A 12,424-nucleotide genomic window follows, 5' to 3' on the forward strand; every position below is an offset into this window, starting at 1 on the left:
CAACCGCCTCTCCTCATCGCGATCCCGCCTTTACCGAGACAGCGAGGCCAGCCAATCAGCATCGCAAGCTGGGTTAGTCAGAGCGTTTCTGCAGCCAATCATACGCGACGGTAACAAACCGGACACGCCTACTACCAGTGACGCTCTACAGGATATAGAAACGTTATTTTTGTTTTTGCGCCGGGGAGCGAGAGAGCGAAGAGGTCGCTGGTAATTTTAAAACGTTTTATCACACGCGGTTTAAACTATTTAATTTGAGTTAAACTGTGTTCTAGTGTCTTTGTTGTTCGTTTATTACCTGCATGGAGTAGCTGAGTCAATTTTCTGTTTAATTCTGAGCACATTACAAGTCTGTAGGATACTGAAAGAAAAAAGTTACTCCTTGCAAAGTTATTATTATTATTATTATTATTATTATTATTATTATTATTTTATTTCTTAGCAGACGCCCTTATCCAGGGCGACTTACAGTCGTTTGCTGTTTTTGTTCTTTTTTTAACAGAGCAAAAAGGAGTTGCTGATTATATGTGAATGGGAATTCCCCAGTAAGTGAAACCCAGTCTGAAACTGAAACCAGTGAAGATGGACGTCAGCGTCTCCGTGTCGTTCTTTCAAGACGAGCTCGCCTCTACCATCGAGCACGCAGTGAAAGCGGCTGTAGACACCGTCTTGTGCCAAATCACAAAAGTTGTCGGCGGCAAATTCACTGAATTCCGAATGGAAATGGCTGGAAAGGAGAAAGAGAATGAAAGTCTGAAGCTGAGATTGGAAATATCAGAGAGCGAGTTGAAAGCAGTGCGGGAATGCCTCAGCGCGGCGGGTGCAAACATCAAACAAGCTCTCCTGAACATAAAACCCGACTGTAATGAACAAGACTTTCAGAGGAACGAGAATCAGGGACTATTAACCAGAGTAAAAGGTAGATTTAAATTTTGGGATTTAAAAACAGTCTGCAAAAAAAAAAAAAAAAAAGCTATTTAAAAACGCTCAATTATTTTTGGTTAAATGTCTATTTAAAATAAGGCTGCAATTAAAATATTTGCTTTCTATACTTTTGAAGAGACCTTTATCACAGTGTATCAAATATATACCCTGAACATTTTTTCAGTTTTACACATTTTGAGGCATCACCATTGAAACTTAAGATTAGTGGTTAGGGCTCTGGACTCTTGACCGGAGGGTCGTGGGTTCAATCCCAGGTGGGGGACACTGCAGCTGTACCCTTGAGCAAGGTACTTTACCTATATTGCTTCAGTAAAAAGTCAACTGTATAAATAGGTAATTGTATGTAAAAATAATGTGATCTGTATAATGTGAAATAATGTATAATGTGATATCTTGTAACAATTGTAAGTCGCCCTGGATAAGGGCGTCTGCTAAGAAATAAATAATAATAATAAATAATATTCATTGGGACACACTTGAAATGTAAAAGTCTGTGTCTGGGATCAATATCTGTGATTTTCTTATTGGGTTGAGCAATCGCCCCCCCCCCCCCCTCCCCCCCTAGAATGAGGTCAGCTTGGAGTCACCCTGGTGTGTTCATCAGTAGAATTCTGAAAAGCCTGTGCAGTAAGGGAAGAGTTAAAAACCTGTGCATGTTTGTTTCACACAGATCCTGAAGAGAGACCTGCTTCCAGTGACGAAGAGGAGGGGCCAGTGATAGAAGCTGTTTACACACACGAGGAAATCTCTGATCAGGAGTGGGGTGTAACTCAAATGGAGATTACAAAGCTGACATTTGTTGACAGTAAAGACCCTGAACTTGAACCGGTCCACATTAAAGAGGGCGTCCCAGAACTGGAGTGTGTTCACATCACAGAGGAAGTTTCTAATAAAGATGAAGTCAGTATACTGGAGGGGAATATGGTGAAGCTGGGATCTAGACATTGTGATGAGTCCCCACCTGAACTCTCCTGCGTGAAACCCAATCAGCCTGTCTCTGAAGACACTGGTTCTAGTGTTGGAGAAGAGGGCACTGTGCTGGGGTCCATTCAGGGGAAACATCACCCCCCTCAGGAAAGAGCTGCAGATGGAAAGGAGGAAGGAGCGATGCCGTCCACGAGCAGCACAGCATGTGAGTAAAGCTGAGGGCAGCAATGCAAAGTGTTAACAAACTGAGAGGTGGAGCGTGCAAACTGGAGAGTGTCATGCCTGACACACACATATTTCACTGCAGTGAATGTTCTTTTTTTTTGTTTATAAACATTACAGGCAAGCCCGCAGGCGCCAGGCCTGACCAATCAGGAGCCCCTATAAGCGGTTGATTCTTAAAAGCGGACCGATATGATTACTATGGAGCAGAATCCGTATGTTTGAGAATGAAAGCTTTGTTCCCTGCAGTGTAACAGGTTGACCACTAGATGTCATGAGTTCCTGCATAGTACGCACAGGGACCACACATTTAGTTAGCGCTCCAGCTGAGATCTAGGTTTATTTAGTTTGTTTTATTAACGGTTGTTTCCCCACCGCGCTGTAAGAAAAATCAAACCAACACCGGTTTTAATCTGTAAATCAAGACTCCAGCCCTCGGCCGCGTCACATTACAATTAGCCAAAGCGCTTCTGCACATCAGCAGTTTAAATACAGCAGACAATACAAGGGTCAATGGTGCGCAATCACTGAGGATGATACATCAAAACAAGTCCTCGTGAGTAAGCAGCTTGTTATACGATCACAATCGTGTTTACTCCAGGCTGCAGAGTCCTGTTTTACTACAGTATAGTCTTGAAAAGCGATCCTCTCGTGTGGGTGCCTAGTTCAACTGTGTTGGAAAACATGGATCGAGAATTGATTAGCAGTTTGCTACGCATGTGGACTGGCAGAGCTATACTGGTGTTCTTTTCTGAAAAGAAACTAATATTGCAGATAGCAGACTGTTTGGTTCAAATTGCATGTACTGCTAACAATTGATAAGAGACTTTGTTTCTACAAGCTTCTTGTCCAACATTGACTGCAAGCTAACAAGATAACAGTGCTATGGACCAGAAGGGGCCAGGCTCTAAGACTTTTGGGAATACAAAGCATAAAGGAGCTGAAAGGCTTCCAGGGACTGCCGTTGGACCCAAAGGTTCACAGGGAGAGTAAGAGATAATGCCACTGGACTCAAAGGGTCTAAGGCAAAACGGAGAGATAGTTACAAGGAAGATGACAAAAACCAGATGTATGGACCTTTTTGGGGCACCAGGGGTTTGAGGAATGCACTGAGTTCAGAGGTCGTCACACTAGACTCACACACACACACACACATACACACACTCACACTGAATGAAATATATGGTAATAGGATAATGAGTTGTACCTTTTCTATTGGTTAAGTGTCAGAGAAAGAGGAGGAGAGAGACACCTATGCAGAAGGGTATTTAATGTCATGCAACAATTGTAAGAACGAGTATTCTGTTTGTCCTGTACCTGGGACCAGACTCCCTGCATATTTCAATAAACCTAACAACTGAGTGAAGAAAAGGACTCTGTGCATTTTCTTGAATCTACTTACTCACCATCCTCTTTTTTAAGTTACATCAAACTGCCCTGCGGTGTTAAGTGTAATGGCCTTTGAATTAAAATGACATCACAGTGCAGTATTTTACTGTCAGCACTACCACTGCGTTTAAGCAGCTGTGGCTTACTTATTTTCTGTTGCGATGCAAATCTCACAATTTTCATTCAGCAGAGATGCAAAGCTCCTCTGATCTCAAACCCGAGTGCACTAGGCAGACATCATCATCATTATTACTATTATTATTATTATTATTACTATTTATTTATTAGCAGACACCCTTACCCAGGGCGACTTACAGTTGATTTGCCATAACTCAGCTGCATCCAGCTTTTAGCAGATATACTGAGATGTGATGGGCAAGATAGCATTCAGTGATAATGGTGGTGAACATGGCAGAGGTAAGAAAACGTATTTTAAAACCTTAGCAACAACACCTTTAACAAGGAAAAGTTTCACTAAACAATAAGGGGAGCAGTGAAAATCCATTTTCAATTACATTTAAGGTAGTTTTAAAATGAGTTTGTCTTCATTGACACCCATTCTATAGAAGGAGGCTGACATTAACAGGAGTGATATTAAGCAGGTTTGACTGTATTCTGATCAGAGTTCACATTAGGAGTTGGTCATGGTTATGAGGGGAATCTCTATAGAAGAGTGAATGTGTAAGAATGCTGTACAGTAACCTTGCTCTCTTTCTTTCTTAGATGAAGGAGAACACGACTCCACTTCATCACTCCACTGCAAAAACTCTTCCAGTGGCAAACCACAGAGCAAGAAACACAGAGAGACGACAGGCAGAGAAGAAAGTTTTAAGAAATTGAGAACTTGCTCAGTTAAAATTCATTCTTTACAAGGCAGACCACCATTTACTCTGCAGAGTACAGAGACTGCACATTCTGTGCGTGTGACCAACTCTGAAACCCGGGGCAACTTGAAGACCTTGCCTTGTTCTGCTAAAGCTAGGAAGAGTTCCAGTCAATTAGGCTCTCCTAAAACTCCCAAGAGAAATCGCACAGGAAGGGCTCCATTTCCCTGTGCTGATTGTGGGAAGAGTTTCAGTCAGTTATTACAGCTTAAAAGACACCAGCGTGTTCACAAAGCAAATAAATCACACCAGTGTAATTATTGTGGGAAGCGCTTTAATGAAATAAGAAATATTAAAAGACACGAACTGATTCACACAGGAGAGAAACCGTATCGCTGTAATAAATGTGGGAGGAGTTTTAATGATTTAGGAAATTGTAGAAGACACGAACTAATACACGCAGCAGTGAAACGCTGAATGTTGGGAAAGGTTTAATCTGGTGGATTACTGGTCACCTGAAGAGATTAATGTGATTAACCCTTTGCGGTCCATTTATTGCCTTTGTTCTAGGGGCAAGTCACAGAACAAAAAAAAAAAAATACAGCCTCTATTTAAACATAAATATTTATATAACGTTGCATGTTCTCTCATCTTCTGCTGGTAATAACAGCTGTGCATCTTCCACTGTCCTCATAAAGGAAGGTAACTGATGTATTGAATTATTGAATTTGCGGTGCATGGCTTTTATAATTATAATGTTGTTTAAATGCTTGTAGTGATATTTGTTGTCTATATACAGTATGTGTAGGTGATGCTTGATGTAGGTGTTACTGAAGTATTGCTCATATCTAGTAGCTTCTGAATAAACTTTTTTTTTTTTTCTCAAGTAGTCTATTCTTTTTCATAGTCAAAATAAATTCCAAGCCAAAATGTCCTGTTATACGGTATGTCTGATAAACTCCTTGGTGGTGTAGCGTTAGATTGGGTCATAATATCATTCTGTTTATGAAATTAACAGAAATCGAGAATATAGAGAGAGAGAGAGAGAGAGGGTCCTAAGCCATTCTCTCTGTCTACTTGGTTTCTTGTCACAACCCCCCCTCCCCCCCCCCCCCCGGACAAAAAATGCTTTTAAAAAGAGTTGTAAACTAAAATACTGGACAAGTGGTTTATCTTCACCATCGCTGAATAAATCCTGTGGCGCCAGCAGTGTTTTAAATGAATGAATATAAAGTGCAAAAGAATATTAGAATTGTGTGAGAAACTGTGTAAACGTTCAAAGGAGAGCTAGCGTTCAGAGGTGGGAACACCACATTATTATTATTATCATTATTATTATTATTACACCGTGTAACAATTTTTTTTTTTTTTTTTTTGTTCCTGGGTAGTAAGTGTTATTTCCTAATTTCTTATGCCTCAAAAGTATAGAAAATGGCTATTATTCCCCACAAACTTTGCTTTTGTGACCAGGACAGTGATATTTTGAAATGTACCTATTTCCAATGAGAAAACGGGCGAATTTGTGTCTTTTCGTTCACATAAAGTCAGAAAAAAACAACATATGAATCCAAATTAACATGTATTTATACTAAAGTAATACAAAAATGACTACAAAAGATTTAGAAGTGAGTAGTTACGATTATACTGTAAATCACTTTCACGAATCAGCCCCCAAATGTAGTCTCCCATACATCTGTTTTTTGTCATCTTCCTTGTTCCTATCACTCTGTTTTTCCTGAGACCCTTTGAGTCCAGTGGCATTATCTCTTATTCTCTTATTCTGCTGGGACTGGTGCTGATACAAAATTTGCAAAAAATGCTTTGATAATAGAGGCCATTGTCACTAGTTCTTCAATATACCTCACTGTGCCAATATACATCAGTGTTTTCTAAATTTCACATTAGCTACAAATCATTATTATTATTTATTTCTTAGCAGATGCCCTTATCCAGGGCGACTTACAATTGTTACAAGCAAATACATTATTTTTACATACAATATATATATATGTATATATTTTTGCAAATTATTTTCATCCAATCTCAATGTAGATACACTGATGTATATTAATTGTAGGCTATTAATCATGTTGTAATTTGTTCTTTGTATATAACAGCAGTGAAAGGAGGAGTGTTGCCTGAGGTGAAACGGTGTACCCAATGCTGCAATTTGTACCACTGTCCATTTTGCCAGCCAAGCAAATATAAACCCAATAAACGCCACCATTTAAAAAAGCACTTGGATGTCCATCTAAAGGGTGCAGTGCAGTGTGATGGTTTGTTCTTTAATGGTTTTTACATGTAACGTTATTGAAGGTTGTTTAATATATTTAGTGAACTATATGCATTTCAAGTAAAATATTGTGCATAAAGTCATTAATACTTATTGTTTACATCTGTTTATTTAAATGTTTATAGAGAATGCTCAGGAATACTCACTTGTAAATACAGTAGGCTTCATAATTATTCATACCCTTTATTCAGTGTAAATGAAATGGGGGGATTAAATTAAAACTTGACCCACCAGCTAATCACAAAGTCAGAATTTAATGGTGGTTGTATTTTAGTAGAAGAAAGTGCCCACTTATGATAAATCAAACTGCTATTAAGTACATATTTCTAATTTGGTTTTAGGGTCTAAATGTTGATTTAATCCCCCCAAAGTTGGTTTTAACAATAACAACAAAATGCTCTTTATTTGCTCTTATCTGCCCCCTATTTTACTGCATTTAATCCTGTACTTCAGAGTACTGTAATCTGCCAAGTGTTTAATCTGTAGTATTTTGTATTTAATCATATCCTGATGTAACTATCACTGTCACTGTTATCTGCTGTATTATTGAATTGTATTTTGTCACACTTGTACTTGCTTGAACCAAAGTCATTGTATTTATCTTGCTCTTATTGTATTACTTGTACTGTAACACTTGAAATGTATTTGCTTACGATTGTAAGTCACCCTGGATAAGGGCGTCTGCTAAGAAATAAATAATTATAATAATAATAATAATAATAATAATAATAATAATAATAATAATACATTAATTATTTCTTGCTATATCATAAAAACATATCTGTCAAAAATAACTGCATTTTAATTTTTAATATCCAAACTGCATTATGTATTTGTAATAAAGTTCTTTGTTTGCAATTTTGATTTCCTTGTTTGTTTTCATAGTACTTTTGACAAGAAAGCCAGACTTCAATCAAAACAGATAAATAAGTGCTTTTAAATTTAAAAAAAATAAATAAATAATAACCTTCTGTGGCAATGTGCCCCGCCCCTGTTGCATTTGTGTGTTATATGTTGTATGTTGCGTGTGTTAATGTTGGTGTATAGTCATTGGTACACGGGATATAAATGGGTGTGTGCAGCACGAGTATTTAAATTGTATAATTTTATGGGCAGCAGTGTGGAGTAGTGGTTAGGGCTCTGGACTCCTGACCGGAGGGTCGTGGGTTCAATCCCAGGTGAGGACACTGCTGCTGTACCCTTGAGCAAGGTACTTTACCTAGATTGCTCCAGTAAAAACCCAACTGTATAAATTGGTAATTGTATGTAAAAATAATGTGATATCTTGTAACAGTTGTAAGTCACCCTGGATAAGGGCGTCTGCTAAGAAATAAATAATAATAATAATATTTGGGCACTTCACGTGCATTTAAAGTATATAATATGTGAGCACAAGGTTGCACATAATTAAATCACGTGCTGGGATTCAAGTGAATAATTAATTAGTAATTGAATCCCAGCACAACAGTATATATCGATGCACGTCTCACTCACTCGGGGTTGTGTGTTCGAGAGTGGAGAACGGGAGAGAGAGGAGTAAAAGAAAAGTAAGAACGTAAATATAAGAACTGTTTCTCGCCGTGTCTGTTCGTTTTTGTTTGTCTATTTATTTTGGCGCAAGTGTTGTGTCCTTTGTTTTTGTTACAACCTTTTTATTTTCTGTTCTGTTTAATTGTTAAATGCTGAGCGCGATCACACGCTCAGCTTCACCAAAACCCCAAGTCTCTGTGTGTTACTTCCTGTTTCTGGTCTGACGTCACCCACTGCAGCCGTCTTTGTGACACCTTCAGACAACTGAATGAATGACTGTGTTAACATCTATTTTGTCAGGGGTGCATAACTCTGGGGAAAGAAGGTTTTCATTTTTTGATCCCCCTGAGGCCTTCAAAACCTGCTGGACTGACTGCGACTCTAGAGGAGCAGAATTGTGCACCACTAAATGTATATATTATACTTGATGTGGGATTTTGACAATTTATGTGTGGGAAAATTAAACATGTTCAGTCCAAATGTTTATTAATCAGAGAACATGTGGATGTCAATAAATGCATTATTACAAATATTAACCATCCATCCAATACAGGGTCAGGGTGAGCTGGAGCTTAACCCAGCAGACACGGTGCAAGGCAGGACTACACCCAGGATGGGACACCAGTCCATCACTGGCCAACTCTCACACTCACACAAGCATGCACACAGAGGGCAATTTAGAGTGACCAATCAACCTGACCACTATGTTTTTGGATGAGGGGAGGAAAGCAGTGTGCCTGGTGAAAACCAACACGAACACGGGGAGAACATGCAAACTCCCCTGAAACGGGAATCAAACCTGGGACCCTGGAGCTGTGAAGCAGCAGCGCTAACCACCACACCACCATGCCACAAACTATAACCTAATATACATGATCAATCATAAGAGCAAAGATTGTAATCAAGTTCTTCATTAAAACCTCCAGTGGTTACAGAACTCCTTGTTGTTGTTATTATTATTATTATTATTATTATTATTATTATTATTATTATTATTATTATTATTATTATTATTTATTTCTTAGCAGACGCCCTTATCCAGGGTGACTTACAATTGTTATCACATTATTTTTACATACAATTACCCATTTATACAGTTAGGGTTTTACTGGAGCAATCTAGGTAAAGTACCTTGCTCAAGAGTACAGCAGCAGTGTCCCCCCACCTGGGATTGAACCCACGACCCTCCGGTCAAGAGTCCAGAGCCCTAACCTCTACTCCACACTGCTGCCCTATGTGTATGTTGTGTATGTAATCAAAAAATCTTCCAATTTTAATAGGAACAGATAAAATCCACTCCCTTTGTACTAATTCATTTCTATACCAACAAACATCACAGATGTGTTCAATGATTATAATCTTTAATACGAGGCTGTAGTTGGATTTTTATTTGCATCACAGCTTGTTATTTAGGGTTTGGGGTTAGGGTTGGTTTGTCTTCAGTTCCACTTTTAGCCACCAACTGTACCTATAGGCAACCACTTTCACTTCAATACAACTGCACCTTGCTGAAAGAGACCCATTTAATCACCACCTCTATGTGACTACATGGTAAATTGCTGTATATTGTGTGTGTGTGTGTTTCACATATGGACATAAATTGCTATAGATCATTTTTTAGCTGATGCTTTTATTCAAAGTGACTTGTATTTGTGCTCATTTATAGAGCTGGATATTTTACTGGAGCAATCTGTGAAGTACCTGCTTGCAGTGCCCCACCTGGGTTTGAATCTTCAACCCTCCAGTAAAGAGTCCAGAGCCCTAAACACGAATCCACATGCTGGTATATCTATGTGAACATGTCCAGGGGTGAATATACCCTATATCTAATTCACTTTGTGCATGCTGCAAATTAACATGGTTTACGCAGGCCTGTATTTTTTATTTTACATCTACATTGAAATTCTAATTTCAGTTTGTATTTCATTTAGGATATGTAAATACATGGCACGGGGATATTTAGCTATGACTAGGGACCTACCTAAATCGCGATTTCGCGGATTTCGCGGAAATCGTGAAATTGAGGGTTCACCGCGAAATTCACCTCTTAGGGGCCAATGAATACAAACAAGTACAGAGAGGAAAAAAAAAAAAGAAAACTTGTTTAAATGAACTACTGCACAACGCAAGTGACGCAAACTACGTATCTTCCTTCTGCAGATAGCCCTTTTTTATTCCTTCGTAGTCCTGTGTGCATCGTACTTAAGCAAAAAACAAACAAACAAAAAATGTCCACAAATAACATTTACAAAATGAATTCTCCAAAGCAGTTAACGTTCTTGTTTTAATCAGCCTATCAGTGCGTCTTTACTGCTTTTATGTGACCTGTACTGTGCAGGAGGGGGCGGGACAAAGTTGGTGCTGCATTGTTTTGATTTAGGTTGCTAAAATCTAGTTTTCAACATTGGAGAGAAAATAGTAGAAATGGACGACAGAAAAAGCAAAGTATATGATGATCGTTTTAAGATATTTCCCAAAGAAACTACATGCAGACTGAGGTAATTGTTTTCCATATCTTAATGTGTCTTTGGAGAAAATACGATCGATCGCTATTTAGCTTCAGAATCGCGCATTAAACAAAAGGCTACTACAGAAACAGAACGTAAAATAAACAGCTTTCAGAAACCAAACTGGAAAGCCAGCCAAGACAAAAAGTATTCCTGTCTGCAAGTTAAATCAGTACTAAAACGATCCAGCACAGCCACCTCGCTTCAACCTGCTGCATACAGTTTGAATTTTAGACCCGTATAGCCACGTCTTCTTTGTTTTGACTCGGTACTAATAAAATAAATTATTGGATGGGACAAATAACATGACAACAAACGTGCTGCATACATTGACTTTATTAAAGTATGCCAGATGCCCCTGTGTAACCGAGTTTTTGGGCTGTTTCTAATCGATTTCCACATCTGTATAACTTGGCAAAGCTTCGCCTTAACTTCCAACCAATTCAGTGGATGCAGACGTGCAGTCTCAATGTATGGGCAAGTCAACTGCAGGGGGATGCTGCATACTCGCCTTTAACAAATGCCAGCACTCTGTTTCAGTAAGGAAGCAAGTACCACTATTTTTAGGCTTTATAGTGTTCTGAAATACTGTCTACTTAGGTTTATTTAATGTTTAAACATGTCTGCGAAATCCTAATTTTATTCCGCAACATACCCGTGAAAAATACATACATTTACCGCGATTTAAGTAGACCGGCTAGCTATGACATACAAACTCCATTGGCATATGTGCCACACAAATCCATGCTGGTCCAGGTTACATGCACTTGTAGAAGGGATGATCCTTGTGGGATACTCACACACAAAAAGCAGGTCAACAGGATATGACCAAAGGGACTTAAACAAAGGGATCATCATTCAACTTTGATAAATCAATTGACATATGATCTTAAAGGACAGAACAAAAACTGGGATGCAAATAATATGAGTGACGACCTGAACTTCAGCTTCCTGTATCTGATTGCTAACCTATACAGACATGTAAGCATGTCAATTTTACATTGTAAATAAGATGAGAATGACACACATCATTCTTACTTTAATACGATTAAGTAAATGTAGATTGTGTGAAGCTACACCCCTATAAAAATGTACCACTGTTCTATAGTGTAGCTATACTGTTATTATTATGGTTGTACTGCATTATTGTAACACGGAATTGTACATTGATGGTGTAGGATACATATATTATACAATACAATTGGACTTTCACAGATACCATCGTACCTTGTTCTAAAATCCAGTGGTACATTTTTACAGGGTTCCGTTCTAACAGTATTGTTGCAGTAGAAACAAACGGATAACTGAACAGATTCCAAAGAAGCGGAGGGCAGGATATTAATCAGAGAGTATCAAGCAATATTTTTACGCTGACATCAAGACCATTCCCAACAATGCTTGCACATTTTTTTTTTTTCTACATACATTACATACCGCAAATAGTTACTGCTTTTGTATATATTATATGGAAACGGAAGCGCATTAATTAATACTGCCTTTATAAATGTAATGAGGATTCAATGGTTTATTTAGAACGCAATGTCGATGCATTCATTATTTGAAACACATAAATAAAATGGGCATTGACAATGCAGAGAAAATTAAATTCTGTAAACCAAAAAGAACAGACTTCACATGGGGGGGATCAGTGCGTCAATGTGAGGACAGTGCGTCACTGTAGAGGCGGAGTTAGAGGCGGAGTTAAAGGGTGCCAGGGGTGTGTCATCCGTCTTGCAAGTATACTCTGTTGGCTGATGCAGGGAGGCCAGCCAATCAGCATCGCAAGC

At 38.6% G+C, this 12,424-nt stretch overlaps 1 protein-coding gene across 1 annotated transcript; it reads left to right on the plus strand.

Moving 5' to 3' along the window:
- The first annotated feature begins 1 nt into the window (after position 1).
- LOC117407609 (zinc finger protein 813-like) lies at positions 2–5,187 on the plus strand. The gene is made up of 4 exons (XM_059018209.1): positions 2–210; positions 503–919; positions 1,616–2,077; positions 4,207–5,187. The coding sequence occupies exons 2-4, from the start codon at positions 583–585 to the stop codon at positions 4,782–4,784; spliced, it is 1,377 nt and encodes a 458-aa protein (XP_058874192.1). The 5' UTR covers positions 2–210; positions 503–582; the 3' UTR covers positions 4,785–5,187.
- Positions 5,188–12,424: the final 7,237 nt, after the last annotated feature.

The sequence above is a fragment of the Acipenser ruthenus genome, chromosome 58, assembly GCF_902713425.1.
Source record: "Acipenser ruthenus chromosome 58, fAciRut3.2 maternal haplotype, whole genome shotgun sequence".
Taxonomy (NCBI): Eukaryota; Metazoa; Chordata; class Actinopteri; order Acipenseriformes; family Acipenseridae; genus Acipenser; species Acipenser ruthenus.

Bases quoted from the DNA above. Each gene is read 5' to 3' on its own strand.
- LOC117407609 (XM_059018209.1), top strand. From the start codon at position 583: ATGGACGTCAGCGTCTCCGTGTCGTTCTTTCAAGACGAGCTCGCCTCT. The intron at 920-1,615 runs GTAGATTTAAAT...TGTTTCACACAG, and splicing joins ACTATTAACCAGAGTAAAAG to ATCCTGAAGAGAGACCTGCT. The intron at 2,078-4,206 runs GTGAGTAAAGCT...TTTCTTTCTTAG, and splicing joins GTCCACGAGCAGCACAGCAT to ATGAAGGAGAACACGACTCC.